Genomic DNA, 27041 nt, shown 5'->3' on the forward strand with positions numbered 1-27041 from the left:
CTCTGGATGACGACTGGTCTCTGGTCCGCACCCACTTCCCATCACTCCCACCACTGGAGGGCAGATCCTGTCATAAACCTTGGGACAGGTGTTACTGGCATGTTCTCTGCTGGCGACAGCCTTGCTGCTCTCCATTAGACCTTGACCCCTGAGCTCTGGGCCTGGCTACATTGTAATCTCTCTGGAAGCAGTATCCCTGCAGCACCTTTTTTTTTTCATCGGCACCTGAGTATTAAGTACGCTATTCCTATTGATTCTTAGATGGTGGTCACAGATGTGTATAATCACCGGTTCCACAAGATTTTCCAAATGGATGAAGGTTTAAACCACATCATGCCTCGGGATGACATTTTTGTGTGAGTACTTAGGGGTTTCTGCTGTGGGGTCAGCGGAAAAATTCCAGAGGCTTTGCCTAGTTGGTGAAGATCTGGCAGCTGGTGGGTTTGCCTTGACCCCTGGGCGCATGAGATGGACATTCAGGGAACTGTGGGCAGCCACCAGTGCTAAGTGCCTGCGGGCACTCGGAGCTAGGCATTCCAGATAGCTCTTCTCGGCGTGGGCAAGGCTCTTGTCAGCAGTTGCTCCTTGTTAAGAAGGCCCGTTCAGTGGTCCTGCAGATGATCCTGCTGTCAGAAATGCTTTTCTCAAGAAGAGTCACAGCTTTGTGAGGGGTCATGGGAAGACAGGAGAAGGGACACAGTACAGGAAGGGAGTTTTTCTTTCTCTGAGCCATAGGTAGTGGGTCCTCACACTGGTGCCATCTCAGAATAACAGGGAAAGTCGATTTAAGTCAGAGAAGGCAGTGGCACCCCACTCTAGTACTCTTGCCTGGAAAATCCCATGGATGGAGGAGCCTGGAAGGCTGCAGTCCATGGGGTCGCTGAGGGTCGGAGGACTGAGCGACTTCACTTTCACTTTTCACTTTCATGCATTGGAGAAGGAAATGGCAACCCACTCCAGTGTTCTTGCCTGGAGAATCCCAGGGACGGGGGAGCCTGGTGGGCTGCCGTCTGTGGGGTCGCACAGAGTCGGACACGACTGAAGTGACTTAGCAGCAGCAGCAGCAGATGGAATTTTCTCATCCCTTTGGGGATAGTGCACTCCAACTGCAGCCCATCTCGGCCCCTTCCAAGTCCTCTTGCCTCAGGGCTGCTCAGTGTGACTGTGTGTGTGTGTGTGTGTGTGTGTGTGTGTGTGTGTGTGTGTGTCCCTCTTCCGGGTGGGGCGGAAGCTTGCCTGCACCCCCCAGCAGCCGCTTGTCAGAGCAGTTTGCATGGGGACCACACCCGCGTTGCATATTCCTCAGTCCCTCTCACTCAGAACTTTGTCTCTGCTGAGAGAGGTTTTCAGGGTTTGGTTTTGGTTTTGGTTTTTGGTTTGGGTTGAGGAATACAGTCCACAAGGGAGGCATTTCCTTCCCTTTATGTTTCTGGGGCCTGTAACTTCTGGTCACTCTAAAAGGAAGCGTTCTTAACCACACCCAAGATTCTTAATTCCGTCCACACAGGAGCACAGGCTGCTGCCCTACTCCCAGCCACCTTCCCGTACTTCACAGATGGAGGGGCCACAGAGCTGGGACTGTTCACTTCTGACCCCAAGTCCTCAACACAGTCTCCCTCAACTCCAGAGACTAATGTTCGAACATAGCTAAACTGAGAAGAACTGGGGCATCACCTTGTGGAAAGATTGGCGAACCACCCACAGAGGATTTTTCCAAGGGCTTGAGGGCCAGTCATTATGAAAGCAAATTGTTATGATAAGTTGATAATGGTTTTACGAAAACACAGTTGGAGCACTTAATACTTCATGAGCATGTGAGGTACTGTGAGACTGAGTTACTTAGTTTCTACCTCCACACTGTACGGTAGATGATAGATCCCATTGTCCCTGAATAAACAGAGGTTTAGGCGCTTGGCCTGGTCCCCACAGCCAGCGAGTGGCAAGGTGGACTGGATCCCGAGCCAGCCTCCCGGTTCAAGGCTTCGTTCTTGACCTTTATGCTGGACCCCAGGGTTCTTACCTTAGAGCACATCTTAGCCGTCTTTGTGAGTTTTTCTTTGAACTCCTGCACATATTGCAGTCAGGACTGTTTGTCAGGCATCTGGGGAGGGTTGTATGTGTGTGTTTAGTTTTCGAGAATTGAATCAGTAAGTTTGTGTCTCCCCCTATAGGAAGAGGGAAAGACTACAGTCGGTTGCCAGCAATTTTGGTAACATCTGTTCCAGGATAAAACATCTGTAAATCTCCCATGTATTCGCTAAGTAAGACACATTTTTCAAAATCATTGGTTGGTCTTTTAGCAGTTTCGTTGGTTATCTTGATTTTTGAAAAAATTAAATCTGAGTCTTTTACTTGAGTGTTTTTGAACAAAGATGGCAAACGGATTTATAAATTTGCTTCCTCATTTGAAATGAAGAGTCTTTGGCTTTCTATTCTAGGTATACGTCCTTGTACAGTATTTGGTTTGATCAAAGGGCAGGGTGCTAAGAATGCCTTTTCTAAAAGTTGAGCTCCTTGGTGGGTGACGGAAGATGAACTTGATGGCCAGGCCCCCCATGTGCCTTTGTGGCTGAGGTGATGGTCTGGATGCCAGCTGCAGTCTGTGTTGAGTCCCAGTTGAAGGAGCACAGACTTTAAGGCCATGGCTGGGGGAAGGAGGAGCACGTTAGCCCCAGGGCCTCGGTGGTATAGGTTCACGTTGTGTTGACAGACAGTGACCCTCTTGAAATTCCTGACCCAGCCTCTAGCATCCTCTTGGAAATGCCTTATTCACCTTCTGTACTGAAGAACGCTCTGTTCTAGTAGCCCTAGTCCTGGCCGCCATGTAGCTGAAGTGCGGATCTGCATCGCTCACCGGAGCCTGCCGTTAAAAGTGCTCTCTTGTGTGATTGACACAGGTACGAAGTCTGCAGCACCTCCCCGGACGGCTCTGAGTGTGTCACGCTTCCCGTGTACTTCAGGGAGAGGAAATCTAGGCCGTCGAGCACTTCTACCGGGGCAGTGCTGTACGGGCAGCCACTGCTGGTTTCTGTCCCCAAGCACAAGCTCACCCTCGAGTCTTTGTACCAGGCGGTTTGTGAGCGCATCAGGTTGGTGGGGGGAATGCCATTTGCTGGTTCTCTAACATCAGAGAGGTCCAGTAGTTGAAGCGACTGCCCCCTGCAGAGTGCCAGTGTGGCCCCGCTGTGCTCCCTTCTCTCAGAAATACCATTGTGCTGACCCTTGGGAGGGCAGGGGCAGGTGCTTCTGGGACAGGCCATGGGCATACCTGAAGCACCATGACATCGAGCACCTCAGGCTCCTCTGGTCCCTGGAGTCATGTCTTCACACTTCTCAGTCACCTGCCTGAGAAGTCTGGTGCTTTGATGGTATTTTATATTTGAGTACAGTTTCTGAAGTACTCCACTGTCATTCTGAAGCTGATCGTTAACATTACTGGGAATTTTTTTTTTTTTACATGAGGGTGCCATGTAACAGTCATCAAAGATTAGGAACAGACTTTCTGAGAGTCTTCAGTGACCTGGTAGTTAGACATCTTATCTCTTGGATTCCTCTCAATTTCTTGAAGTGTTAAGCCATTCCATGATTTTTAAGGCCCTTTTATTTACATATATTGCTTTGTGAATAGTTCAGTATATAATATATGGGAATATATAATGCCCAAATACATAGGAACAACTTCTAGCTGAGGAGAGGAGAAAAATAGTGAACGGTTGCAACTAACGATTTCTTTCTTCTTTCAAGCCGCTATATAAAACAGCCTTTGCCTGATGAGTCAGGCAGCTCACCCTTGGAGCTGGGGGCCTGCAATGGCTCCAGGAGCGGCTGTGCAGGTGAGCGCTCGCCTCGGCGTGAGGCTGTGACTAGCCAAACCCCTCCTGGCCTCCCTCTTCTGAAGGTGTTGTACACTTGGGAGAGGGAGGCTCTGGGCAGGCGGGGGGAAGGGGGTGCTGGGGGCTGAGTCCAGAGAGCAGACCTGACAGCCGTGTCTGCACCATTTTGCTCTGGCAGAGCCCATCGTCTGCCTTTGACACCTTGTGGAATTTAGACATGGAGGCTAGGTCTCACCTCAGGGAGCCAATAAGCATTAATAGGACCGAGTGACTTGCCCATGGTCTTGAAGCAGAGCCAGGATCTGCTTCTGCTCTGTTGGGATTGCTGAATACACACTTGCCTGCCTCCACAGCCTGGCTCTGTCTGCAGAGCTGTTATCTGGCCCTTCCCTGTTACCGTGCTGCAGCCGCTGCCCCAGGCGTCCTCCCAGCCTGTCAGAAGGCAGAGACAGGCTCTCTTGGGTGTTTCTTTCTACCCAGGAAGCCACGGGTGGTGGCCAGCTCTGGACAGCTCCTGCTGTGAGAGTGAAGAGCCACAGCTGGATTAGCAGTAGGGTAACCATACCGTAGGAAACCCAGAGCCCTCGCTGCCGTCTTCCTGTGGCCTTGTGCTCACAAGCTTGTCTGAACAGTAAGCTGTGTCTGACCAGCATTGTGGTTGTCTTCCTGCTTTGGGGGGCCTAGATGACTGATTTGGTGGCTTTATTCCTATAAAACTGGAAATGTCCTCCAATTCCTATGCTTCGCAAAGAGCTGAATATATAAATTCTCAGTTACAAATGCCCACATTTCTGCATGACATGCACGGTCCCGAAAAGAGAAATTGACATTAAAAAAGTAACAACCATAGACTAGGTCCTGGCAGGATGTTCCAAATTGTTCTAGTGATTTATGTGTTTATTATAATCATACTCCTATTCTTGCCCAGAATATCATGTTCTCATCCCACTAGGGACAAAGAGGAGTGTATTTTGTGCAGAAATCCCACAAGCAGAGATGTTGGAGGGTAGTCCTGCGGTGACTTGTAGGTTCTTGGTGCTCTGGAAGTTGTGGCACTGTGACTCCCAGCTTGAGGTGTGGAGGTGGACTTCAAGAAGTCACTGTATCCCTTTGAATCTTGGTTTATCCATCTGCAAAATGGGATGATGACAACAGCTTCACAGAGTTGAAGTTACAGTTTAATGAGGTAGTGTGGTTAGAGTATCTGGCACATGCTAGATGCTCAGTTAATAATAGCACCATGTAAGTATTTGCTGTTGTTACACACTTAGCCTAGTTTCTTAGACATCCCATCTGTCATTCTCCTAATTAGGAAGAATTACTGCCTTCTTTCAAATCCCAGCAGTGAGTCTTGGTGCGTAGGCTTCAAACTCTTGTTTAATGTTGAAATAATTCTGACTCCTTTACTGTCATGGCTGCTTGTTAGGTCCACGGTGGCTGTCCCCTGCTGAGTCTCTGAGTCCCTGGCAGGGCTGGGTATAAACGGCACAGTGCCACTGCTCCAGGAGTGAAGTGAGCTGGTTAGGGAAGGAATCTCTGTGACAGCTGGGACTGGCAGTCTCGTGCACACTGGCTATTTCAGAGCACTGTTCATGGGGACCCAAGTCACACCCTCATCCATGGCTCTGCTGTTCCTGGGGCCTGGCAGGGAACTGTGCTGCATTATCCTGGGCCCGACTTTTCCTTCCTCATGAACACTCCCAAGACACACTGTCCTTGAAAGTGAATTTTTACGGACAATATACATCTGACCTCCTTTCATCAGTTTCCATTTCTACTGCTATTTCCCTGATTATATAAACTTCTTATTTTGAATCTTTTCTTCCCCTGTTACTTTTACATCACCTTTTGAAGTTGTCCCCATCTTTGTTGAAATGACGTACCTGATATCTTAAGCTTTCCCCTTTGGCTGCCCAACAGCAAAAAATATGATCATGGATCTTTTTATTGCAGCCATATGTACCAGCCAGTTTTCTGGGAAAAATACTCATCAGTATGTGTCTGTACAGTGCCTCTTAAAGCTCTCTCTCTCTTTTTTTAATTCTCTCTCTCTCTCTCTCTCGTTTTTGGTGGGGGAGAGCTGTGCAGTGCCACTTGGCTTACAGAATCTTACTTCCCTAATGAGGAATTCAACCCTGATCCACAGCAGTGAAAACACTGGGTCCTAACCACTGAAGCGCCAGGGAATTCCCCTTAAAACTCCTGAAACTTGGCAATCCAAAGGAATAAAGAGAAAAAAGGAGGGGAGGATCCTGTATGCCCTGTTACTGGTACCTGTCATGGCGGCTGCACCTGGAGGACATTCAGGAAATACTTGCTGAGAGAGTCAGCAGGTTCCCTGTGGAGGAACTGAAGATTTTCACTTAATACTTGTGTTATCATGTTTAAAAATTTGCATTTAAATTGTTTCTTACCAGCCTGTCTTCCTGAGTATTGAGTATGTGTTTAATTTTGGTCTTTTGGTGACTTCTTTGGTGGTCCAGTGGTTAAGACTCTGTGCTTCCACTTCACTGGGCGAAGATTCGATCCCTGGTCAGGGAACTAATATCCCACATGCTGTGTGGCCAAAAAAAAAAAAAAATATTTGGTCCTTTTCTCTGTTGGCCTGATGATCAAGTTGAAGAGTCAGACTATGTCAGGTGAAGCCCAGTAAAGTAACCAAGTGTTAAGAGGCCCAAATTTAGGACTGGCAGGATTGCTGACTGAGGTTTGTACCTTCGCCTGGTCCCTTGAACCTCTCTGGGCGCCTTCGTCCTCCTCGTGGAATAGCAGTGCCCTCTTGCCTGCTGACCAGGTTGTGAAGAGGGTCCGTGTGAATTTAAGTGCCTTGTAAATGCAGAGAAGTGTATATAGTTTCCCATGCACAGGACAGAACCTGGAAGGAGGCACCACAGTTAGGCATGAAGTACAAATTTCAGGGTTGAAACAGTGGCATATTCCCTACACTGTTGGTTTTTTTTTTTCCTTCTCATTTGTGTGCTAGGTGAAGATGAAGAAATGGAGCATCAGGAAGAAGGCAGAGAGCAGCTCTCAGAAACAGAGGGCAGTGGGGACGATGAGCCGGGAAGTGACCACAGCGAGGCCACCCAAAAGAACAAAGGCCGGCCTTGCCCCAGAAGGCTTTTTACCTTCAGCCTTGTGAACTCCTATGGCACAGCTGACATAAATTCCCTTGCCACTGATGGGAAACTACTGAAACTCAACTGTAAGCACCTTCTCTGACTTTGCAGACTCGGCTTTGGGGGACGTAGGGTCTACTGGAAAATCCTTTGTACTCAGCACTCACCACATTGGGCTTCTGTAGTGTCATCGTGTGACTCCGGGGACACACACTTGAGTGATCCTTGGCTGGCAGCTCCCCAAAGACCGTTTCAGAGACGGGACCTGGCTCTAGCCCTTCCTGCCACCGTTTCTTTGGCCTTCTTGTCAGGCTTTTCTCTTCAGTCCTTGATGACTTCAGAATGAAGTACGCTGTCCCTTCAGTCCCACCACCCTTCAGGACCTTTGCTGTCAGTGATAACACTTCTCGTGACCCTCCTTAGGTGGCAGCATTTCCCCGGACATAGGAGAATAAATGCAGATTTCTTTTGTTCCATGAGAATAAATACTCTAGAGATGCAGCCCATCTAGAGGATGCTCATGGATTTCACAGGCTGTTACCTGGAGCCTGATTCGATCTATAGACAAGAAGGGACATCCACGTGGAGTGTGTTTTGTGTGTTGAAAGTGCAGGTGGATGATGAAGGTGCCTGCCCAGGGTCAGGAAGGGAGCTGCAAAAGCATCTCGTGTCTTTAATTTTCTTCATTAGAGAAGAGATTTGCTACATGTCCTCCAGCTAGCTACCTTGCTTTCTTCCCTTAAAAAAAAAAAAAAAAACTTAAAAATACTGAGTTTTTGAAACAGCTTTATTGAGATCGCTTTGGATCTCTATGTCTGTCAGTCTTTCTGTAGCTCCATGGTGTCTGGGCAGCTTCTTCTGTTTAGTGTGAAGTGCAAGTCGCTCAGTCGTGTCCCAGCTTCACACAGTCCATGGAATTTTCCTGGCCAGAATACTGGAGTGGGTAGCCGTTCGCTTCTCTAGGGAATCTTCCCAATGCAGGGATCGAACCCAGGTCTCCCACAATGCAGGCGGATTCTTTACCAGCTGAGCCACTAGGGAAACCCAAGAATACTGGAGTGGGTAGCCTATCCCTTTTCCAGAGGATCTTCTCAACCCAGGAATCAAATCTACTTTCTCTCCTGCTATGCTATGGCCTGGAAGATGCCTCCAGGCAGTAAGCGTGGGCCATGTGGGCATCACCTTATTTTCTGCCTTCTTTCAGGGATCTCACTCTTGTTTTGCCTAATATTCAGTGTCTGTAAACAGTTGTGTCATCTGTCTTGTCAGGTTTTCTTGTGGTTTAAGAAGAGAGGAGAAACCTAGTCACTGTTTTTCCATCTTGACCTGCGTCCTTTCTGTGTCGTTCCATGAGTCTAGAGCATATCACAGCCTTTAGAGCGTATCATAGCCTTTAGAGCGTATGCGGAGGAAGTCTTTGCCAGAGGCTCTGGGGCCCAGGGGTTTCGGGTTGGCTGGCCCCAGGCAGAGCGCTGCTCTCGGCGGTGGCTGCTGCTGGGTGGGCAGGTATTAGAACACAGCCTGAGCGTGCTGCTCCTCCCCTCCGTCGCTGGCGGAGCCTCTCCTGTTGCTGGCCTTTCTGTAGCGAGTGACACTTTGGTCCTCCTCCACAGCTCGGTCCACACTAGCCATCGACTGGGACAGTGAGACCCGGAGCCGTTACTTCAACGAACAGGAATCTGAGGTAGGTCACTCAGGACTCTTGGTCAGGGGACGTGCTGGTTTCTGCTCTGGGGAGGTCTCTCTCACCAGTTCCACAGCCGGCTTCACAGCTTATCTTGTAGACTGAGAATGAAAAGCACCGAAAGATTTTGTTATTAAATGCTCGCAGCTCCAGAAAGTACATTATATTCCAGGCACGAGAGCTCATGAGGTGGTGGCTTAGCCTGGTGAGGTTTTGTTTCCTCAGCCAGCTCAGCACTTTGTTCCTCACAGACGTACGAGAAGCACGTCAGCATGTTGCAACCTCAGAAGAAAAAGAAGACGGCGGTGGCCCTGAGGGACTGCATCGAGCTCTTCACTACCATGGAGACCCTTGGGGAACATGACCCCTGGTAGGCAGCTCCCCACTCTGAGCAGGGGCGTCCAGGCACCCTGGGGCTCCGAGATCTGCTGGGGCCATCTGTGTAACACAAACCTTTTCATTTGGATCTGTCACTTTTGTACACGGCTGACAGAGAAACACAGGTGTTTCTGCGTGAATTGTGCTTTCCAGCCTCAGAAGGCCATCACCCTCTGTGGGAAGGTGGCTTAGAGACCTTGCTGCCCTGAAGCAGTCTGATGGTTGCAAGACAGGATGTTACGGGGTCGCCCCCATGCTTGTGTGCCCAGGTGGCCCTGGCTCCCTGGCTCCCCGCCTCCCCACTCAGCAGAGGTTTTTGTTTCAGGTACTGTCCCAACTGTAAGAAGCACCAGCAGGCCACAAAGAAGTTTGACCTGTGGTCCTTGCCGAAGATCCTGGTGGTCCACCTCAAACGTTTCTCCTACAATAGATACTGGAGGGATAAGCTTGATACAGTCGTGGAGTTCCCAGTCAGGTGGGTCCCTGGGCTGCAATGGTATTTTGGGGAAAATTAAAAACCAGGCAGACCATCTGGGCACTGATAGAGTGTTTTGCCACCAAAGGCTTTCCTGCATTAAGATGTGTGTGTTGCCGGGCTCGGAGCAGTTAGGATTTTAGGCTCATTTCCCCTCCTTGTTTGGGGAAGTCTCTCTGGTAGAACCACGTCCCCTCTTGAGTCCCTATGCAGCTTGACTAACCTGGTCTTCTTACCTGTCCCTGGTTCCTGGGAGCCCAGACTCAGTAGGACAGCACACGAACATGCTGCACCACAGTAATGCAGGGGCACAAGGAACCAGGGAGTAATCTGCTGGGGAGAATTGGATTGCTGGGGGCCGCCCTTGTTGGTGCAGATCCACCGCAGTCCTGTCCTTGGGGCAGGGGCTGGGACTGGCTGGCTGCTTGGGTCCTCTCAGGTCCCAGGGTACAGAGTGTAAGTGACACAGTCGGTCAGCAAGGTAGGTGTTGCCCACAACATGCAGATTTAAAAATGCTTTCTTCAGGGGCAGGTGTATGGGTAGATAGATAGATGCAGTGTAGATATATCAGGGGGAGGACCTAGATGGCAGTAAGTCAACAAATAGAGGTATTTGTTGTCAAATCCTTTTTTTCTGTATATTTAAAATTTTAGAAATAAAACATTAGGGGAAAAAATGCTTTGAGGGGCCTGTTTTGGTATTTAGCTTACATTTTTATGGCACTGTGATTCTGACAGTAATAGCCATTTCTACAAAGTTGCAACAGCCCTCATGTCTGTGCCCAGAGCCCTTCCTTGCCATCTTGTCAGGGGTTGGAATTCCCCAAGAGGCTTCCCTTCTCCAGCCTAACATGTCAGTGGTCAGAGCAAGACCCCAGGGCGCCTTCTGTCTGGACTCTTCATCTGTTCTTTCTGCAGTCTCTGAGGGCCTCATGTGTTCTAGCCTGTTGCATGAAAGGGCTGGCTAGATCGCTCTGACTTCTCACAGTTTAAGGTATTGAAGGGTTCTTTTTGTTTTCTGTGCTTAGAGGTCTGAACATGTCGGAGTTTGTCTGTGACCCATCAGCGAGGCCGTATGTGTACGATCTCATCGCTGTGTCCAATCACTATGGAGCCATGGGGGTTGGCCACTGTGAGTACTGGCACCTGCTCCCCTCTGAGATGTTGAAACACCCTTGGCCACTCATCTGTCACCAGCCTTCCCTGTGTGCCAGCCACTGCCCTAAGGACTTAACTTACACAGCTCTGCAGGCCTCCAGTTGCACGCTGCCCCTCAGTTGTTTTGCTAGGGTGGTGGTTCATATCCTTTAATCCAATAATCTACTTCCAGTAAATCTACCCTTCTGAAATTACTGGACTTTGGGGAAAAGCTTCATGTACAAAGATATTTACCCATTTATACTGGTGGCTCAGACGGTAAAGCATCTGCCCACAATGCGGGAGACCTGGGTTCGCTCCCTGGGTTGGGAAGATCCCCTGGAGAAGGAAATGGCAACCCACTCCAGTACTCTTGCCTAGAAGATTCCATAGATGGAGGAGCCTGGTGGGCTACAGTCCATGGGGTCGCAAAGAGTCGGACACAACTGAGCAACTTCAGTAGTGGAAAATTAGTAACAGCATTGGTGATCAGCAGCTGGCACTACTGTCCATCTGCTTGATGGAAGAGCACACAGCCATTGCAAAATAAAGTTATTAATACCGTGGGGAAATGCCCATGATGTGTTCAGGGGAAACAGCTACACAAAATCATATCATTACAGAAAGTAGTATCACAACTATGTACATTGAAACAAAAGGCAAACTGTGATCGGAGAGGGGACAGCCTAGAAAGAGAGGGACCAAAATGTTCATTTTACTTTTTTTTTTTTTTTACTTTGCTCTACTTTATTTTGCGAAATTTCTGTAATATGTGGGTTTGCTTTCACATTTATACTTCAACTAGTCTGTTTGGTTACTTGCTTATGGAAAGGTGTTAGTGATGTTGAAGTAAGGAGCTGGGTCTCCTCACGTCTCCTCTGTTGTATCTGCACCATGAGAACTGCCACTACACCCCGTGTCAGGACCCCAAGAGATGACACCATGGGAGGTGTCGGTTCCATTTACCCTCACAGTGGATTATGAACTGCCCCAAACCCCAGTCTTCTCCCCTGTACTGGTAAGCTTTTTCTGTTGGCCCAAGTCTGTTCTCCTGCCTCTCTATTCTTACCATATCACCTCCTGCCTTTGGATGGCTGCTCATTCTCCAGCCCTCAGGTCTACATTCCAGGCCATTGGAAGAAGGGGGAAAAAGGGCATGACCTTCCCTTTTAAGGAGACTTCCCAGAAATCCCCCTCCTCTACATACATCTCATTGGCTATAGCTTGGTCACAGGACTACCAGCTAGCTGTAGGAACGGGTGGGAAAGAAAAATTGTGCCTGTCTAAAAACTGGGACTCTTGTAGAGTGGCTACTTGCAATACCTGTGATCATACTGCATCCTATAGCACTTTTTTTCTCTGCAAATTAATTTTGATATCTGTATTCATGCATACTGGACCCATGTATTCATTTTTAATTCTTTTGACATACAAATGTACTGCTTGGGCAGGTTACTTAGCTTCCATATGCTTCAGTTTCCTTATCCAGGTTAGGCTGGTTGTGTGCAGACCCACTTTGGGTCCACAATTGGAACACCGTGATGGAGAGCACTCATTGTTACTGTTCTGCCAAGCATGGGCAGCAGGGACAGGCCCTTGGCACCTTTGCTGTCACTTTGTCCTGTGTTCTTCACCACCGCCTGGTGCAGTAAGCACTGCAGTGAAGAATGGTTAAACAGCTTGCCAGAGCCACACAGCAGGTCGAGACCAGAAACCAGATCTCCATCAGATTCAGTCATTTCTGAGAGTCTGAGTAGAGCAGGAATCGGGTATCACTGCTGGGACTGTTGTTGTAAACACATCTTGCTCGGAAAGTGTAAAATCAAAACCGGAAGTGTTCACCCTGGAAAATACTTGGACTGGTGTGAGGAATTGTACTGAGCCACAGATTCTTGCCTCAGAGTTTCAAAGACAGATAAATTTAAGTTTTCTCGTTCACACCCCAGCTCTGCCCGCCCAAGCCCCCAGTGTCTCTCACTGGGAAACCCCACAGGTACAGAGGCAGTGAGAGACAACAGTAGACAGCCTTCCTGGATCCAGTGGGGATGTTTGACTGGGCATGTTTTTGACAACTATTCTTTTGCTTAAATCTTAAAATGTATCAGCTCCTTTTATGGGTCCCCCAACTCTGAATTAGTGCTCATAGCTGTTTTCCCCAAAATTACAGTTTAAAGCCTTAGTCCCCCGCAGCTCCATTTTTACCCTTTTAGTGCCTTCTTGAGAAGGGAAGATCTTATTTTTTTTAAGGATGAGTTCTTTTTCGGTTGTTAGGACACAAGCGTAAATTACCTTTAATTTCAGACTCTTGATATGTGTCATGTTTTGGAGCTGTTGAGTGCCAGCCTACTGAGCTAGCCAGATCACCTCTCTTGATGACCAACTAGCATATTCTCTTGCTTTGGCAGACACTGCATACGCGAAGAACAAACTGAACGGGAAGTGGTATTACTTTGATGATAGCAATGTGTCCCTGGCCTGTGAGGATCAGATAGTGGTGAGTAGGCCCTCATACCTGGTTCCCAGTCTTAGCTTTAGGGATTAGAGCTGGGAAGACTCTCCCAGCCTAGTTGGTTATTGAGTCATCCTGCTGGGACAGTGGCAGCTAAGTGCGGTAGAGAAAGAATTCACTACCATTCCTTCCGGGACCCTTCCTAAATGAGACACTTGACTCTCCTGAGTCTGTCACAGGGCTCCTACCTTTCCCGACTCCCTGGGCATGGTCAGCATGAGCCAGCCGTAGGTGGTACGGTTTTCACCATCACTTCAGTGTGTGGATGCACAGGGCAAGACGGCGGATCCCTGAGGGTGGTGTGTTTTGAACAGACAGCAAAGCTTGGGGGGAATGGGTGATTGTTCGAACCTGTGAATGGATGTTGTACCTCTTGTGTTTAGACGAAAGCAGCTTATGTGCTGTTTTACCAGCGTCGAGACGATGAGTTTCATAAGACGCCGTCACTCAGTTTTCCTGGCTCTTCTGATGGAGGTGCAAGACCAAGCAGCTCACAGCAGGGCACGGGGGATGACGAGACTTACAGCATGGACACCAACTGACCTGCCCAGTGACCCTGCACCACAGCACCAGTGCCGTCCCCCAAGAGACACCTTTGACACTGAAGACTGCTAGTGTTCCGTCTAAAAACCAGATGAGGAAATTTCCTTCTTTTATGAGCAGAAGAAAAAAAAAAAAAAGACCCTGTTTGCTCAGAAGGGTTATGTCAAGAGGCTGAATTATTTTTTTTTATACAGGTGGTAAAAATTTTCTGTAAAACAGGTAGAGCTGCAGAGTTGGGGTTGGCGGTGGGGAGCACACAGTGGAGAATGTCTGACGGATTCCAAAGAGTGGAGGGGAACACGCTGTCATGGAGCTTGGGGCCGCCCTGCCCTCCTGGATTTCGGATTCTGGTGCTGGTTGCTGGTCCTCCCAGTGGTCTACCCACAGTAAATCAACCTCAAGTAAACTTGATGTCGTCCCCTTTTCCCTTGCTGTGACTGAGATGGGTTTATAATACCCTAAAAAATAGCCACTGACGCCCCTTCCTGTTTCCCTTTGAGTCACCTAGGAATTTCCAGCTTCCTTCTCCCGAATGCTATTTGGTGGTAGGGTTTCCTGCCCTTCAGTCTCCTGTGGAACCTAGCAGTTCTGTTCCCCAGCATCCTTGATGAATTGAGGCAGTTGGATATCGTGTGGCGCTTGTATTAGGTCTCACTTATATCAGGACACGACACTGCGGGGTACCAGGTCTCCTGCAACCGTTTCTCCGTGTTGGCTTCAGAATAGGAACTTTCCTGGGCTTGGAAAGGGCTCCCGTTCTGCCGGGGACTTTGGTTAGAAGTGAGATCCCCGCCCCTCGGCCACGGCCACCGTGGTCTGATTTCCCCACCCTTTCCCTGGGCCTACTCTCACGGCCATTGTCGCTGTCCCCTCCGTGCGTGCGTGGGCCCTCTGCTTCCCCGTCACGCTGCGTGGGTTCAAAGAACAGAGGCCATCCGCGTCCCTTGTCTGACCTTTAACCCGAGCCGTGGGGGTTGGGCTCGTCAGTCGCGGACACGCGCGATCAGCTGATGAGAGCACACGACGACCGACCGTTGGTGGGGTTGGCTTGGCGGGGTCGGCGGTGCGGTTTCTCCGGCTGATGGGTGAGGACGCGCGGCCTTGGATCTCCGCCCTGGGCGGCCGCGGGGTGGGGCCCGAGAGGAGTGGGGGTGGCCGGGAGCCGAGGAGGAGGGCCGGGCTCGATCGATCGATCGCGGGTTCCTCCCTCTCCGGTGGAGAAGTGGGGACGCAGCTGTTCCCGCGAGGAGAAAATCTCCCGAGAGTGGGTTTCTCGGCTCTGACCTGTGGCGTGGCTCAAACTCAAGGAAACTGACAAATACCCCTTCGTGGGCGGTTTACAACCTCATCTGTACCGCGATTCTCACATTGTTTTGTGCATTTCCAGTGTATTACGTAATAAAGACACGGTCGCTTGTAGGGAAGATGTCTGAGAAACTGAGGAGATGCAGAAAGGAGCTGACTGCAGCCATTGACCGGGCCTTTGAAGGAGTCAGCCATTCCCAGGAGTGCTCGGGCCGCCCGCGGGTGGAGCTCGACGCCGCCCCGCTCTCCTTCCCCCTCCCGGTGCACCGGCTCCTCTGCCGGAGGCACCCGCTGGTAGCCTGCTCCTCTGCGGCTCCATTCTCTCCCGTCCCTGGCGCTCCGGAGAACGAGAACGTGGCTTTTGCACCAAACCATGCCCCCGTGAATGCAAAGCCCCAGGCGCTCTGCCCCAAAAGAAAACCTCTGAGCAGCAAGGAAAACATCCTGATGCGTTCCTCCATTTTGGCACCCGAAAGACCGTTTTGGCGAGCAGCAGGAGATGAGGAGATCTGGAGAAAAGACAGTCTAAGGTGATTCCAATCTCATGGGTTTAAATAGCTACAATTAGGGGGAATCTCCTATCTGGGGGGGGGGGGGGGAAAGTTGTTGAAAATCCTAAGCTGGGTCCATAACACTGATTTTTCCTCCCCTTGGGGGCTCTACTGAAGATAGAAATGGCAACCCACCAGTATTCTTGCCTGGACAATCCCATGGACAGAGGACCCTGGTAGTAGACAGTCCATGGGGTCACAAAGAGTCAGGCACCACTGAGCGACTTCACTCACTGGGGGCTCTAAGCCTTCCCTGGACCTTGTCTTCTCCCAGGTGGTTGCGAACTGCCCGGTCTTAGGTACCTTTTAAAGGCTTAATTAAAATTTGTTTATTTTTGCATCATCTCTTAGCAAGGAGGACCATGTGGGCTGAAATTTCCAGTTCCTGCCATCTTGGCTGCCCTGGAAGCAGAGACTGAAGAAGCCATTTAATTGTTTCAGTATTACAAATATCTGTGCTCTTATTCACAGACATTAATGGGCATTAGGATGCTTTTAGTCAACTTCACTGACTTAGTGGTTCCCAGTTTTCGAATCACAACATAAATGGCAATTTAAAGGACTAGTGTTTGCCTTTAAGATGATTAATACTGAGTTCACCTCCGATACTTTATTGAAAGAGGATCTAATCCTCTGCCTTTTTCTTTTCTCCCAGGGGCTGCAGGAATGATACAGAGAAGGATTTGAAAGTTGACACAGGCATCCCACTCAGTGGTTCCAGCCAAGAGGTCACAAAGGATCTGCTTGATATGATTGGTGAGTTCAGAGGGCTGCTCCATCCTCTCCCTGAAAGGATAGATCCTTCACCCAAGCCCCCAAGTCAGCAAGTGTCTTATAAAAAATACTTAACGTCTCTTCCATTGGCTTGGTAGATTTGTTTGGTTTACAGCAGGCTCCATGCAGAGAGCCTTTATGGAGCTGATAGCCTGGAGGAGTCACATCCATCAAGTCATTTCATAAACGTTTCATAAATGTACAGTTAGAGTGAATCCCCAGAGGCCAAGGACCGCAGCCGCTGTTGGTGGATGAGTCTATTTGTGACGGAAACAGGACATAGGCAGAGATGAAGAGAGGAGGAGTAGTCCAGCTCGGGTGGGTGGTGGCAACACAAGATTGAAAGAAAAGTTAGAAGCCCAAAGCTCCCCTTTAATTCTGCCATCCACCACAAAGGCGACATAGTGCGGTATATCCTGGCGTAGACACTTTTGCTATACACACATCTGTATATTCTGTATGTGAACTTCATGCGCCCTATTTTTACACAATGTACAGTGGCCAGACAGCTCCTAATTAAGAGATACGTAGCCTTGGGAGCAGCCCAAAGCTGTTGGCTCTGAAGGGTCACCAGGTTATGGGGCAGGAAAGGAGGCGGTCTGGTGAGGGGTGGTGCATGCCCTGGGGCACAAAGCAAGATCCCTGCCATTGCTCTAGTGACCTGAGCCTCCTCCCATGGTCCCAGTAGGCGAACAGAAGTCATCACTGCCTCTGCTTACCTCCTTCCATGGCCCCTGCCATCTACAGGGAGCATTTTTCTCCCTTTTGGCTGTGGTCCATGGCCGTCTGTGCTAAGTGCTGTGCTCAGTCGCTTTGGTCATGTCCAACTCTTTGCCACCCCATACACTGTAGCCCGCCGGGCTCCTCTCTCTATGGGTTTCTCCAAGCAAGGATACTGGAGTGGATTGCCATGGTCTCCTCCAGGGGATATTCCTGACCCAGGGATCCAATCCACATGTCTTATCTATCCCACACTGGTAGGTGGGTTCTTTATCACCAGTGCCACCTGAACAGGTTAGATCTTAGTTCTCCAACCAGGGATCGAACCCACGCCCCGTGCAGTGGAGGTTATGAAGTCTTAACCACTGGACCGACAGGGAAATCCCAATAGGCAGCATTTTACTTATTCAAAAGACCCCACACGGTGTCTTGTGTCCTCAGGTCAGGGAATAGTTCCCCAAGAGCCAGAATAAACACATGCATCTCTGTATCCTCCCACGTACACCCTCCTTGGAGACCAGTGGATATTTGGGACTTAGTAAATACCTGCACTAGAAAGGGGGGCACCAAGCCCACATCACAGTGCGACAGCCTGCCAGCCCGGGTCAGGAGCACCGGCTTTGCACGCTCCCGGGAGACGGCCACCCATTTGTGGTTTTTAAGTTTTGCCCGAAATGTCTTCAGAATTCTCCCACTGGAATTCTAATGCTGAATGTTTTTATTTTTAAGACCATACAAGCATTCGAACTATTGAAGAATTGGCTGGTAAACTAGAATTTGAAAATGAGTTGAACCGTGTGTGTGGCCATTGCGAAGATTCGCCTTTCAAGGAGGAAGCCTGGGCCTTGCTGGTGGACAAGAGCCCTCAGAAAGCCCCGGATGCAGACTCTGGCAGCCTCAAGCAGGCTTTCGATGACCACAATATCGTGGAGACTGTTCTGGACTTGGAAGAGGACTACAATTTGATGACCTCTTTTAAATACCAAATTGAGTAAGGACAGTTGACTTCAGCTTTGAATTCTTTACAGTAGGAGACTGATGTTAGGATGTCTGTGCAGGTTAGTCACAATCATCAGGGGCCACTTCAAAGGCTTAGCAGAATCCAAATTACCATGAACTTTTAACTTCTAGTGGTGTCCCTTTTTCAGCTGACAGCTCAGTTTTTTGGTGGTGGTTGTTTTGTTTTTTAACTCTGTTGCTTTAAAATGTTTCTTTTTTCACTTTTCCCCCCCCCCCTAACATCTTGACTGTTTTTTGGATTGCTGTTCAATATACACAGTACCCAAGGCAGGTGCAGGTCGTGGGCCTCTGCTGTGTCTCTTGATGTTCTTTTCCATGGGCCCCTGAAAACGTACAAGTTCCACAAGCAGTGTGGGCTTTCTGATCCCCTGGGACCCCGCCATCCCAGGCCAGCTCAGTGGAGGAACTGGCCTCAAGAGGGACCTTGGCCCCAGGCCCTCTGCCACATTTGTACACACCACACACATGGCTGCCTGTCCCCTGCACTGGCATCATGCCCTCCTCATGGCCAGAGCCTCAGTCCCTCCATCCTTGCCCCTGCCCAGATCAGAGGCCGCCTACTTGTGTCCAGGGAGCTGGCAGCATCCAGCTCCTGTTCTGGCAGGACATTCCCGTGAGGCCAGCCCACCATACACTCACATCAGACATCTGGGCCCTCAGCTGACGGGGGAAGGAAGGGATGAACACAGGTCCTGCTCACTCACTTCATACCTGAACCTCATCCATCCCGTTCCAGGCCTCCGGGAGGCCACAGGTGGTTCCCATGACAGTGACTGTACTGGGATAAGATGGACGGGGGCAGGGAGGGGCTGACCCACTGCCCTCTGAGGTCAGCGTGGTGGCAGCAGCTCAGCAGGGCTGGCTCCAGCCCCACCACTTGAGAGAAAGGACACCATCAGGGATTATTTGGACCCATCTCTCAAAACCATGATGTTCTTCCGGGAAGGCTAATTAACTGTTGAGTAAGGTATGATATCTCCCAGAAGCTGAGTGTCAGGGAACTGCTCACCCTCTTGGCTCATAGGGGAGGATGGGGGCAACAAGGCTGGTGCAGAGCTGTTTGTTGTAACATAAAACTCAAAAGAGCTGGGGAGGAAGGCCCGGGGGCCGAAGACGTCCCACGAGGCTGTATTTTCACGAGGCAGGCTGCAGGGCTGGTGGCAACACCCCATCACCACCACAGGTCTAGAGATTCATCTGCGCCCCACAGGTGGAGACCTTGCACCTAGTTCCTAGTGGTGCAAAGCCAGGCACCTGCCTGACCCTGAGAACTAGCCTCTGGCCACTTCAGGGACAGGCCTCCACTGCCGGGTGAAGGGCAGAGGGGCTAACCAGAGGCTCCTCCCAAGCCACCTGACAGTCCCTGCAGTGGATAATAAACACTTGCAGACGGTGGTGTCGGGGTTCACTTTTTAGTCCCTGAGCCGGCGGGACAGGAGCAGGAGAGAAGAAATGCTTACAGCCTCTTGGCTGCCGCATTCGGGAGAAGGGGCTGTCTGGATGGACACATGTCAGGCGACTTGATATTCAGAACACCAGGTCTCCCAACAGTGAGTTCCAAATAATATGTATTGATGTGGATCGTCTCCCACAGAGGAGGTGAGGCATAGTAATCCCCATCCTCCCCAGTCTCTGCCCATCACTACCCATGGAGAGTGAGCTGGACTTAGTAACTCACTTTCCAGGGAGAGAGCTGGGGAAGAGAGCAGAGACATGGACAAGCCTGGCAGACACCACTTAACCAGGAGATGAATGCATCCCACCCATGTGTTCCTCAGGTGTGCCCCTCACCCAGCCCTGACAGGATGCAACAAGATGGGGGCTTCATTTTAAACCCAGACTGGGGGGTATTCTCACGGATGCCTGGCCAGTACCCTAGATTGTCAATGTCAGGGAAGCAAGGAAAAACTCAAAATCTGTCACACAGCAGCAGACACTGAGGAGACACAGTGACTAAATCCAGTGGTGTCCTGGACTGCGTCCTAGAATGGAGAGGGGACGTTCATGGAAAAACAGATCAAATACAAGCTCAAGTTTAGTTGTTAATATGTTTATGTTAGTTTCTTAGTTTGGGCATGTACACCACAGTTATGCAAGAGGTTAACTTTAAGAGAAGCTAAGTGAAGGATATATTTGAACTTACTATCTTTGTACCTTTCCTGTAAATCTGAATTTATTCCAAAATTTGCAAATTTTTTTTTTTAAATGCGATTGATCCCAAGTTTGTGACATTGTTACTGAGGAAGACAAGGAGGGTTTTAGTCTTTTTTATCTATGCTTTTCAGTTATGCTGAAAAGTCTATGCTGCAGTAGACCTGAATCACATCTGCAGAAAGAAGAAATTAGAGTTGTTTTTAAAACCCTCACCTCCGCCAGCCAGCCGTGGGCATCCCTCACCAGATACCTGCCCAGAGGTGACCTTCACAGTTTCCGGGAACTGCAGCAGGTCCAGGGCTGGCACGGGAGGCTCAGCAGGACCCTCACTAGTGGCTCACCCTTCCCTGTAGTGCTGGACCCTCAGGGCCAGAAGCTCTAGGTCTCACAGAGCTGTTTCTCAGCACTTAGTTCTCCCTGGAGAGGCTTTGCAAGAGGGGGTGGCTGCTGGGAGCAGAGATCCAGTGCTAACCCTACAAGACTGAAATGAGAGGACTTTTTTTCTGCCTGCAACATGGACTGTGGCACTTGGGAATGAGGGCCGAGCCTCGGTTAGGGGTGGGGCAGAAGGGAGGCTTTAGATTCTCCTGGCTGGATAGACAAGTATACCTCTAGCTTAGCAAAGCCTTTGTGTGAAAATTCAGATTTACTAAAGAACTAATCCAGCCTGGACTCCTTAAAGGAGGAGCTTTTCCTCACTGTAGAAACAGCTGTTGGGTAAAGCAGGTGAGCCCTGAGCCTCTGGCATGCCACTCCCAGAGTAGCTGGGATGGCCACATGGTCATTGCCTTGGTGACACCGTCTCTTGTCTCTGGCTCCCCAAGGTGCCCAAGGGACATCTTCCTGCCTCTGTCACGTTCCTCAGGGCAGCAGGCAGAAGCGTGCTCATCTGCTCAGAGCAGAGGGTTGGTGAGCCAGTCTCTAGGGATTGAGATGGAGGAATAACAGGAGCCTAGATTTTTTTTTTAATTCGCCTAGAACATTTATTTTAATAAAATTTGGGACCAAAGACTTCTTGGGGAGACATTGATATTTGAGAAACTAAAAATGTTTTACGTCATTTGGTTCTCTCCCCCGCAGTTCATCTTGGCAAGCCAAACAATCACTGGATTGTTTCCGTGGAAACACCAAACTGCAGTTTGGATTAGCAGAATCAAAATAGAAACAAGGCAGCTTCAAGAATAAATAGGAGCTTTGGAACCGGCTAGTCGCCAACTGCAAGTTCAACTTACAGCATGAGGCATGTGAGAAGCTGGGCCCATCCAGTTCTGTAAGGAGGGGTTTCCAGGTCCTCTGGCTGCATCCTGCCTGCAGGGTCGAGGCCAAAATCACTAGAAACCGGCTCTGTGGGTGTATTGGTAAACTTTGTAACAAAACTTAGGGCAGGAGGTGGTCTGCAGAAGCAAGGAGAGGCTGGGAACTGGAGGAAAAGATGGGGCAGGAAAGAGGAGAGATGAGTAAATGCCAAGTGAAGGTCCAGCAAGGAGCAGAGGCCACAGCTGAGGCTTGAGAGTAGAGCAGCAGTTCTTTCAAGAGGACAATTCAAGCATGGCCAAGGACTGGAAACAGTGACCCCGCCCTCAGCCCCTTCCAGATTTCAGTGTTTCGCTACATTCCTGGGCCTGGCCGTCTAGCCACAGAGATCAAGACTAGAGCCTGAATTCTTGCCAGGTAAGCCCTGGGGGCACTGATGGTCAGTAGGCGTCTGCCTCAGTGTGGCTTCAGCCAGCATAATCAGGCACACAAGCCTACCTTCTCATCTCTTGAGTCTCAGGGCTGCCCTCCCCCTGCTCCCCTCACCAGGGGAGTGGGGGAACCACCTCTTGGCCCACCTGCCCTGCCTCCTTAACATTCTGCTGGACCCTGCATTTCCAAGCCCAGGGAAGACTCCAAGGGGGTCAGGAGACCAGGAGGATGGAGACAGACCACCTGGGGATCTGCGCCTCTCACCTTGGCATCCAGGAATGTGCTGGTAAGGCAGCACCATCCTGCCACAGGAGAAGCCATGAGCTGTTAATGGTCAAAGAAATTGATGAAAAGGATTCCCTCCTCCTGAATGACGGGCCAGGGGCTCACCTGCTTCCAGAGGGAGCCTCCTCTTAACCAAGGCACAAGATGTTTGATACGGCAGAGAAGGCCAGTGAACCAGAAAGGGGAACTGGGGAGGCCACCGAACCTGCTTGTGGGTCGTTATTGAAAAGGCTTGTCATCCGGTGACAATCTGAGCCTCTGGTAATTTGCTTTCTCCCTGGGGTACGTGGGAGAACATTAATATTTTAGGTTCCTGCTAAATATTTATAGAGGGAACAAAGTTTTACTCAGGAAATCTACTGACAATGGATTGCAGCCCTAGTGGGGAAGGACTTTCTGTGCTAGGCCAGCTGGAAAATGCCTGATTTGATGAAGAGTTTTGGCCTAAGGCCTGGCATGAAAAATAATTTTAAAACCTAATCAGCTCTTGTAGGAAGCAGCTATCTTTTTTGAGGGCAAAAAGGCTGTGGTTTTCTGGGTACTTTGGGTGGGAGCTGGCCTGGGAGAGAGGAATGGGCATCTTACAGGAGACCTGTCGTCAGGAGCCCTTTGGAACATCTGAGACGAAAAGGGAAGTTGCAGAAGGCTACTGGAGAGACCCAACTTTCAGGACAGGCTGCCAGGAGCTGTTTGAAAAGCAAGCTGTCCCTGCCCTCAGTACGTATTTGTCAGGTGTCTCCTAGTGGCACACCACTCCTGGACGCTGAGAATACAGTAGGGATGAGGTGGATGCTGTTCTTTTATTTTTTACAGCTGCTGTTCTTGCTTCTGGAGTTTATATTCCACTATGCAAGGTGGGCAAAAATACAGATTTAAAGTATCATTTCAGATGGAACTACCTGAGAGAAATGAAAACAGGGTAAGGGAATGGGCAATGAGGAGGGCGGGCCCCTTCAGAGGGCTCTCTGTAGGTGATGTTTAAATTGATACTTGACTGTCAAGACAGTTAGGTGCTGCAAGTGGCTTCTTTTCTATCCTCAGACTGGAGCTGGGGTTGTGTAGAGGGAGGAGCCCCTAGGTGGGCCCTGGGCCAATAGACCTCCCACCACATCCGCCCCTGTGTAGCTACATACATCTCTATCAGCATCCAAAGAACCAAAAATGTTGTTGCTTCAGGGATGTGCTGGGCTGTGTCATGCTCACCAAATTTGGCAGGAACACAATAGTTTGTTTTAAAAAAAAAAAAAAAACCCTTAGGAATAAAATAAGAAATATAATATCCTTTCCTGATGATTACTAGAGACAGGCAGTGTAATTTTAATTAGCCCAGCCTTGTTAGGTGTTAAATGTACTGCTTATTCTACAAAAACACCCAGCTCATGTAACACTGAGTCACTCTGGCCTTTTGACTTTAAACAAAATAAAATACTTCTAAAGAAATACAAGATTTCATAACACAGCAGAATTAAGGAATAGAGGGTCCTGCCTTGGCACTCTAAAGTTGGAAGGAAACTTCAAGGAGAAGGCCACAGTCATAAATGTTGGTGGTGTTTTCTCAACAGGCTCTCAGCTTTGAAGTAAAATGATTAAACTTTTCAACTTAGAGCAATAAAACATTTCCAAATGCAGACTGCTCTGCTCTACAAGCCTGAGAGTAACTGCTGCACAGCTGCTGTAGCTTGTTTGGGAAGGGCTGGGTTCCATTTCCCCTTGCCACCTTGGCATAAGCAAAGAAAACCAGGAGGGAAGGCAGTGGAGGCTAGCAGAGGGGTGAACAGATAGCCCCGAGAGATCCACAGAGGGCGCAGAGTCCAGGGCAGCTGGAGGCAGGGCCCAAGTCTCACTTTCTTGCCCTTACAGAGGGCTGCTGCCATTGCTTGCGGCCACAGAACACAGGAGGCCGTTGGTCTGGAAATGAGACTGAAAGCAGCTTAGGTTGCCTGGTAGCCCTGCCAAAGGTATCACAGGCAAATTAAACTCGACCAAATTTTTGTGGGATACATACCCCTGAAAATAAAAATCAGGAGCTATTATGATCCACCTAGAAGCCCCATTTTCAGGAATTCCCTGACAGTCCAGTGGTTAGGACTTGCACTGCAGTGGCCCAGGTTCAATCCCTGGTTGGGGAACTAAGATCCCCAAAAGCCACTGGGCACAGCACCCCCCCGCCACCGCAAAAAAAAAAAAGCCCTATTTCAACCCTGTACTGGCTTGAAAATGGGCAAATTCTGGAAGCTGTCCATCCATGAGCATTTTTACTTTCATAACAGTTTGAGTAGGGTGTGGTTTATTAAAACTTATGAGAAGGAATAAAAAGATGGTATGCATCTTAATCTTGATGATCTTGAGTAAACTGGAGATCAATAAACTTAAATATGCTTTTTAAAGTTTTATCTTTATTTGATCATTTTGAATTACAAAAGAAATATGTGTTGCAAAAATTCAAAAACTTTAACAAGATACAGATGGAAAGCCAAAGTCTCATATAAGCCCACTGTTCTCTAGAAATGATGCAGGGCCTGCAGCAGCTCTCATTAGCTTTTAAAAAGGAGTGGAAAACAGGGCAGGAGAAAACAGCTGGGGAGAAGAGTGGGACTCCATGGCTGTGACAAGTGCGGCTCCCAGCATGTAGTGTGAGTCACCTGTCTTTCCTTCGTGGCTTTAACACTGTTATTTCTCTGTTCACAAGAAGTCTGACCTAGTGTGTGCCCCAGAATACATCCACTGACCCAAAAAATGGACATGTTCTCACAGCAAAAACGGATACAAATTTTTAAAAAACCCTGAGGCCCAGAAAGATCTTAGTCATCTGAAGGAAATGTTTTGAAGACCAAAAAGATGTGTTTGGGAGTCCTGCTGCCATAGCAACAGTTTTGTGAGAGCCCTTCTACTGGATGTTCCGTGTGGAGGGCAGTTCTCCTTGTACCAGACCCAATACCCTCCTGCTGATTCCCGGGCTGCTGCCCCAACTCTCCTCACACCCTCTTCACACATTTCACTCCCATGAATAAGGATGCACTTTTCCCTTATGCTCTGTCTTGGGGAGTGCCCGGTACCCAGAAAGCCAGATCTGCTCCCCAGCCCTCCACTGACCCCCACCACCACCCCATCCAAGTCCAGCCTCTGACCCTGAAGACTCCAGGCAGGCTTTGAGAACTCTGCCATCAGCCACCCGGAATGTTCTGTGATTTGTTTTTCCAACGAGACCAAAAACCATCAGCCAAAGTCATTATGGGCTGGTCAGAAGCCATCATCGCTGCTATCAAAACCCAGGTCATAGAGTATATTCTTCCCTGACTCCTGGGACTGAGGTGACTCTCTCCTGGGGTTGAGGGCATTGAGATCACTGAACCAGCTAATCTTTTGGTCCCCCTGGAAACTGGGAGAAAGCAGGCTGTTGTCTTGGGAGGAATGCCCGCTGCGCTGCACGAGCTTCTCTTGCTCTGCCCTCGTGGTCTTACTGGGCATGACTGTTCCTCCCTGAGCAGAGCAGACTAGATTTGTGGGGCTCCTAGGGCCCCAAAGTTGCAGGGGCTGAGCTAGAGTTTCCTGCTGCCCCCAGGGGGACCTTTGTGGGCTGGAAACTGGAGGCCTAGGATATTTAGAATTAGAAACACAGGTTTTGCTGGGCATTTGTTCTTGCTTCCTGCGTAGGGACCTCCTCCTGGGGGCTTTCCTGGGCTGCTGCTTGCCTTTTTTCCCTCTTTCTTCAGTTACGCCTTTCTGTTCCGTCACCAGCCTTTGCTCACAAGGGTCACATGAAGATGCGCCTTTAGCTTGCCATTTTTGGCTGGTGTTCTTAATGCTGGTTGCAGAGTTGTTTAAGTCCTTATATCCTCGAGATATAAGTTGCGAGTCTCCTTGGAAAACTGGGTCCCTATCTTTAGGAACCTTGTGACCCAGGATGGCAGAGCCACAGTTCTCAGAGCCTGTTTTAGTAACAGAGTTCTGGCAGTTAGTCTGCACGGCCCTGCCCTTGATTTGCCTGTTTCTTTTGCCGGTTCCAACTGCCAGCTGCACAGCCTCTTCTTGGAGAGCATCGCTCTTTGATCCCTCACCCCAGACAGCAAACTCCCTGGGCCTCGGGGAGCCCACACTAAGACTGCATGCAGCAGGGAGGGCCTGGGCCTGCCACGTAACTGGCTTCTCAGAGGTATATTTGTCCTGCCCGGGGAAACTAAGGCTCTGCGCCAGAGGTGGTGAGGTCTGAGAGGCACTGTCTTTCACGTGTTTGGGTGTCAGAGCGATGGAGGTCACTCGCTTTAACTCTGCTAGAACACTGGGCATATTCAGCGGGCCTAGATGCTCACACAGCTGCTGAAAGTCCTTACTCTGCTGGGTAACCAAAACTTCAAGGTGCTTCAGGTCGGACTTCATTTCTATAAACTCTGCTTGTCTCTAAAGAAAGGCAGTGAAAAAGTAAGGAGTTATGGACAGTGCAACTCAGAAGGCACAATAAAATGTGTGAACAAAACAAAGGATGGGCCAGCAGAACCGAACCTTGTACCCTGCTGGGTACTATGAGTGGAAGCATGGCAACACTCTGGAGCAGGGGCCCTAGGGTCCACATGCCAGAGAATCTTGAGAAAGGAAGCTGGGCTCTCCCCTGGCCTGATACCAAGGGGCCTGTGGTGGCCTCTGTTCTTGGCTGAAAATTTGCAATTTTAAAGATGTCTCTAGGTCTTAGTAACAAAGCCAGAAACACACACTTGGGGAGAGGGGTCAGGGTCTAACACTTACAGCTTCGAGTCTCTTTTGCAACTCAAGGATGGCCTGGTCCACGTTGCCTTTGTCCTGCACTATTTCCAACATCAGACCACTCTGAGCTTTTGCAGTCTCCTGCCCTAAATACAGAACAATGACAATTC

The 27041-nt window shown here is 49.6% G+C and overlaps 3 protein-coding genes across 5 annotated transcripts in view; 2 read left to right on the plus strand and 1 right to left on the minus strand.

Annotated features, from left to right (window-relative positions):
- USP4 (ubiquitin specific peptidase 4) overlaps nucleotides 1–14100 on the plus strand; it is a 39890-nt gene extending 25790 nt beyond the window's left edge. For 2 of the 3 annotated variants that reach the window (XM_055558367.1, XM_055558368.1), the window contains 10 exons: nucleotides 262–356; nucleotides 2898–3089; nucleotides 3745–3833; nucleotides 6817–7038; nucleotides 8566–8636; nucleotides 8888–9006; nucleotides 9340–9489; nucleotides 10518–10621; nucleotides 13032–13120; nucleotides 13519–14100. In XM_055558367.1, coding sequence (XP_055414342.1) covers nucleotides 262–356; nucleotides 2898–3089; nucleotides 3745–3833; nucleotides 6817–7038; nucleotides 8566–8636; nucleotides 8888–9006; nucleotides 9340–9489; nucleotides 10518–10621; nucleotides 13032–13120; nucleotides 13519–13677 — 1290 coding nt within the window. In that variant the 3' untranslated portion in view covers nucleotides 13678–14100. The remainder of the gene's footprint in view (nucleotides 1–261; nucleotides 357–2897; nucleotides 3090–3744; nucleotides 3834–6816; nucleotides 7039–8565; nucleotides 8637–8887; nucleotides 9007–9339; nucleotides 9490–10517; nucleotides 10622–13031; nucleotides 13121–13518) is intronic. The other variant, XM_055558369.1, reaches the window with a different exon arrangement.
- A 135-nt stretch (nucleotides 14101–14235) lies between these two features.
- Nucleotides 14236–21208, plus strand: C20H3orf62 (chromosome 20 C3orf62 homolog). Its single transcript, XM_055558370.1, has 4 exons — nucleotides 14236–14763; nucleotides 15066–15513; nucleotides 16190–16290; nucleotides 17758–21208. The coding sequence occupies exons 1-4, from the start codon at nucleotides 14760–14762 to the stop codon at nucleotides 18021–18023; spliced, it is 819 nt and encodes a 272-aa protein (XP_055414345.1). The 5' UTR covers nucleotides 14236–14759; the 3' UTR covers nucleotides 18024–21208.
- A 4205-nt stretch (nucleotides 21209–25413) lies between these two features.
- IHO1 (interactor of HORMAD1 1) overlaps nucleotides 25414–27041 on the minus strand; it is a 28215-nt gene continuing 26587 nt past the window's right edge. The window contains exons 7-8 of the mRNA XM_055558372.1: nucleotides 26914–27017; nucleotides 25414–26571 (exon numbers count right to left, since the gene is read on the minus strand). Coding sequence (XP_055414347.1) covers nucleotides 25414–26571; nucleotides 26914–27017 — 1262 coding nt within the window. The remainder of the gene's footprint in view (nucleotides 26572–26913; nucleotides 27018–27041) is intronic.

The sequence above is a fragment of the Bubalus kerabau genome, chromosome 20 (genome assembly GCF_029407905.1).
Source record: "Bubalus kerabau isolate K-KA32 ecotype Philippines breed swamp buffalo chromosome 20, PCC_UOA_SB_1v2, whole genome shotgun sequence".
Lineage (NCBI taxonomy): Eukaryota > Metazoa > Chordata > Mammalia > Artiodactyla > Bovidae > Bubalus > Bubalus kerabau.

Excerpts from the sequence above, each read along its gene's own strand:
- C20H3orf62 (XM_055558370.1), top strand. Across the intron at positions 15,514-16,189 it reads TGGAGAAAAGACAGTCTAAG|GGGCTGCAGGAATGATACAG; the intron begins GTGATTCCAATC and ends CTTTTCTCCCAG. Across the intron at positions 16,291-17,757 it reads GGATCTGCTTGATATGATTG|ACCATACAAGCATTCGAACT; the intron begins GTGAGTTCAGAG and ends TTTATTTTTAAG.